The following is a 2,353-nucleotide window of genomic DNA, read 5'->3' on the forward strand; positions in this document are numbered from 1 at the left end:
AGTGCTGAAACTGAGTCTGCAGCAGCTTCACATCACACTCCTGATGTAGCAGTAAACAGTGATCCTGAAATTAGTGAGTCTTCTCATGATGAATCAATTGCTGGATATTTAAGCGATGATCAAGAACATTTAGAACATGAAGAGAATTATGAAGCCTTTGAGGGTGTCAAAAATGGGTTTGACCTTGGAATTTTATCTGAGTTTGATACCATTTCTAGTAGTGATGTCCACCAAGCTGTCAAATGTGGCCCACCTAGACATCCACTATAATTTTCAAAGGATAATGATGCTACTAAGTTTCCTCGAAATGTTTTAACTTATAAAGCACAAAATGGTGAGGTTAAACCTAGAGATTGGCTTGTTTGGAGCTATGTAAAGGAAGGATTATTCTGCTTCCCTTGTCGTCTGTTTGGATCTGGTCAGTCAAAATCTATACTGACCTCCAAAGGTGGCTGGTCAAAAAGCAAAGGATAGAAGAAGCTTTATAATCGAATACCGGAGCATCAAGCTAGTGCTGCTCATTCTGCTTGTTACGTGAAATGGCTTATGCTGCAGTTCAACCATTCACAAGCAGCAGGTGTTGATGATCAATTGCAGTCTAATATATTGTCAAATATTGCTACAAGGACTGCTATTTTACAAGGAATTTTACATGTTTTGATGTCCTTAACTCAGAGAGCATTGCTTTTTTGAGGGGATTCTGATCTCGTAAGTCACAGCAACAATGGAAATTTCTTAGGAATAACTGAGTTACTGGCTATTTATGATCCATTTCTTTCTGATCACGTTTCTAAAGTTCAAACAAGTCAAGAATCAAGAAAGATTACAAGTTCACTACCTTTCCAGTTTATCGCAAAATGAATTTATAGCAGCTTGCTCATCACAAGTTCTCAAAAAATTTTACAGCAAGTTCATAAAATGAAGTACTATTCAATACAAGTAGATGCCACACCAGACAGCTCTCATATGGAGCAGACTACATTTATATTACGCTATGTTTTGGAAACAACTACTCAGGAACAGAGTTGTTTATGAAGTAATTCAATGCTTTGTGACATTTATTTCTCTATCAAAATAATCTGGATCAGATATTACTTCACTTGTCCTCGATCAATTGAAGGTAAATGCAACCTGTAATAATTGACATTTTTATGGCAATTTTAGGTGTGGGAATTACCATTACACAATTGCCGTGGACAGTGCTATGATAATGGTGCTAATATGGCTGGTAAAGACAATGGTGTTCAAGCTCAAATACTAGAGTTATACAAATATGCATTGTTCACACCATGTGCTGCCCATTCATTGTACTTGGTACGAGCAAATGCAGCTGAGTGTTGTCCAACAGTTACAACATTTTTTGGTACAGTACAAAAGCTATACACCTTTATGAGTGTTAGCCCCCAGTGTTGGGAAATATTGCTTAAGTGTATACCCTGTTCATTGCATGGTCAGTCTCATACACGCTGGTCAGAAAGAATTGATGCCGTACGACCAGTTGCTGCCCATTTGCCGGGTATCTTACTAGCAATAGGAAGTGTCTCTAAGCTTAATTTGTCACCAGAAGCAAAAGTCACAGTGGATGGCTTGCATGACTACTTTAATTCTTTTCCTGCTGTAATTATGTCAGCAATATGGATCAAGGTTCTCTTAGCTATAGACAGACGAAACAAGGTTTTACAAGCAAGAAAAGCAACTATTGATGTTGAAGTTAAAAATCTTGATAGCCTTACAGATGATTTAAGTTAATTAGAAATAGTTGGAGAGATATAGTCACAGAAGTGAAGCGAGTAGCGGAATCAATGAAAAAAAAAGAAAGAGAAGATTTTTTGATGAGCCTGATAATGAATCAGAAAATACAGTCCCACAGCCTTCTACATCTAGTGGCGAAACACCACAGGAAAGAGTTACGTCAGACTGTTTTTTACAATTTGAGTGATAATGTAATTCCGGTATCACTGAGCGATTTACGGCAGAGAGACATTAACAACCTTTTTTCATTCTTATGGAGTTACCCACATATTGATAGTACAGAGCTCAAAAGTTCCGCTGAAAAGTTCATATCTTTCTATAACACTGATGTTTTAGAAGAACTTGTTGAAGAGTGTCTACTTTTAAAAAGTGTTCATAGTGCTAATTTTTCTGAGCCATTGTACAATCCTCTCAATTTACTTAGAAGATTAATGAGCTGAAACTTGAGAATCTTCTTCCTAATATATGCATTTCTTTACGCATTTTTTGTACCATATCTGTCAGTGTTGCAGAGGCTGAAAGGTCATTTAGCAAGCTTAACATAGTTAAGAACTATCTTTGGTCAACAATGGCTCAAGACTGTTTGCAGAACTTAGCTCTA

The 2,353-nt window shown here is 36.9% G+C and overlaps 1 protein-coding gene across 1 annotated transcript; it reads left to right on the forward strand.

Annotated features, from left to right (window-relative positions):
• The first annotated feature begins 918 nt into the window (after positions 1 to 918).
• LOC100638396 (uncharacterized) lies at positions 919 to 1,749 on the forward strand. The gene is made up of 3 exons (XM_011407313.1): positions 919 to 1,024; positions 1,089 to 1,120; positions 1,165 to 1,749. The coding sequence occupies exons 1-3, from the start codon at positions 919 to 921 to the stop codon at positions 1,747 to 1,749; spliced, it is 723 nt and encodes a 240-aa protein (XP_011405615.1).
• The last annotated feature ends 604 nt before the right edge of the window (positions 1,750 to 2,353 follow it).

Source organism: Amphimedon queenslandica, unplaced genomic scaffold (genome assembly GCF_000090795.2).
Source record: "Amphimedon queenslandica unplaced genomic scaffold, v1.1 AMPQUscaffold_13247, whole genome shotgun sequence".
NCBI classification, from domain to species: domain Eukaryota; kingdom Metazoa; phylum Porifera; class Demospongiae; order Haplosclerida; family Niphatidae; genus Amphimedon; species Amphimedon queenslandica.

Bases quoted from the DNA above. Each gene is read 5' to 3' on its own strand.
- LOC100638396 (XM_011407313.1), top strand. From the start codon at position 919: ATGAAGTACTATTCAATACAAGTAGATGCCACACCAGACAGCTCTCAT. The intron at 1,025-1,088 runs GTTGTTTATGAA...AATCTGGATCAG, and splicing joins AACAACTACTCAGGAACAGA to ATATTACTTCACTTGTCCTC. The intron at 1,121-1,164 runs GTAAATGCAACC...TGGCAATTTTAG, and splicing joins TTGTCCTCGATCAATTGAAG to GTGTGGGAATTACCATTACA.